Source organism: Galendromus occidentalis, unplaced genomic scaffold (genome assembly GCF_000255335.2).
Source record: "Galendromus occidentalis unplaced genomic scaffold, Mocc_1.1 scf7180000076870, whole genome shotgun sequence".
Lineage (NCBI taxonomy): Eukaryota > Metazoa > Arthropoda > Arachnida > Mesostigmata > Phytoseiidae > Galendromus > Galendromus occidentalis.
In genome coordinates, this window is record NW_003804859.1 from 71,891 (window position 1) to 73,317 (window position 1,427).

General features: G+C 47.2%; 1 protein-coding gene across 1 annotated transcript; it reads right to left on the reverse strand.

The window, feature by feature from the left end:
- Nucleotides 1-1,154, reverse strand: LOC100901388 (uncharacterized). The gene is made up of 5 exons (XM_003740262.1): nucleotides 1,088-1,154; nucleotides 742-811; nucleotides 290-473; nucleotides 142-174; nucleotides 1-52 (listed from the first exon to the last, which is right to left on the reverse strand). Exons 1-5 carry the CDS (start codon nucleotides 1,115-1,117, stop codon nucleotides 1-3), a joined length of 369 nt encoding a protein of 122 aa, XP_003740310.1. The 5' UTR covers nucleotides 1,118-1,154.
- Between the last annotated feature and the right edge of the window lie 273 nt (nucleotides 1,155-1,427).

Sequence of the window (1,427 nt, forward strand, 5' to 3'; positions counted from 1 at the left end):
TCAAGTAGCAGATCTCCGGATTTGATTGAAGAACGGTACGTCGATTTTCAAACTGAAATGAAGCAAATTTTCAGTCTTAGCGGATCAGAATCTAGCGCGACCTAACGTCGAATATATGACGGAATCGAAATCATGTCTCACCCATCTGGTCCACCTAGATCCATTTTGAAAAATCTGGAACACAACATTCATTCGTCAACGATGGTTCGCTTTCCGCGCGAGAGTGACCTCGATACCGTAGTTCTCTGTTCGACGACCCGAAGTCCACAAGGATTCCAAATAAACTCACGGAACATCGATGAGTAATTTTGAGAGACCGCCTTGGTCGGGTTTCCTCTCGACTAGGACATTTGTGAAAGGAGCTCGAACCCCTACGAAGCGATCTCTGATCACCGCAACATTTGTGAACGGAGCTAATATGTCGAGAAATCCGTTTCGAGGTGCTGCATCTTTGGGGTTCTCTCCCGTAGCGACTGGAAGAATTTGAAAACTGCTCGTATTGAATCAATGATCTTGATGCAACCTATTAGACGCATTCGTGGGTTTCAGAATGAAGAAGCGTTCTCTTCCCGATATGCGTGAGCTTCCCGCGTTTTTGTCAAGCCGGACTGGGGAGTCAATATCCGCATTCGCCTATACGAATCGATTGCTTTCGAGCTGATGTTCAAAGGGCGTCACTTCCAGCGCGGAGGCGACATTGGGAGAATAGCAAGAAATCCCAGCAGGTCAGGAGTGACTCACCTTGATTTTTAGACGTATCCTCCTGAGCGAGAGTCACCATAGCGCACAAGATCACGACGAGAAGTTTTTCCTGTAACACGACTCGCATTAGAAAAGGAGAGTTTCATCCTCAACGAGATTCACTCCTGTGTTCGGAAGCTCTCCGTCGATTGGATTCCGTTCCGGGACGTCGGGATATTTCAGAATGATTATGAACACGCAGCTGGGGCTGGACAGATATCCTCGAACGACCACATGCACGGATGAGTTCCGGGTTTCACATTTTGATTTTCGGGGCTTCTCGTCATAGCCAAAGTCGATGTATGTGGGGTGAGCGATATATGTTCACTATGTAGCAGAAACTTGCCCAGCACACGGAATTATTCTTCGGAGCCATGTTGTAGCAGATTCGGCAGTTATCTGTTAGCAGCCCGCCTGGCAGACTTCAGCAGGCAATCAAGCTAAATATAGAAGAGACCTGAAGAGAGAGAACCTTCTCTCCCCCTTGCCGGACGAAGTTACAGAAAAACTTGCGAACTCGCAAACGAGCGATGACAAACAGAAATCAAGACAAAAACATTGAGCGGATGCTCGTTAGCGATCAGGTCCGCTGATTTGTTTCATCTAGATTTTCCCGAATGATTACAAGACAACGTCAGTGTTCGCTGGTCAAGGTCACAACACAAAATCCCCCCGAGCTCATTTAA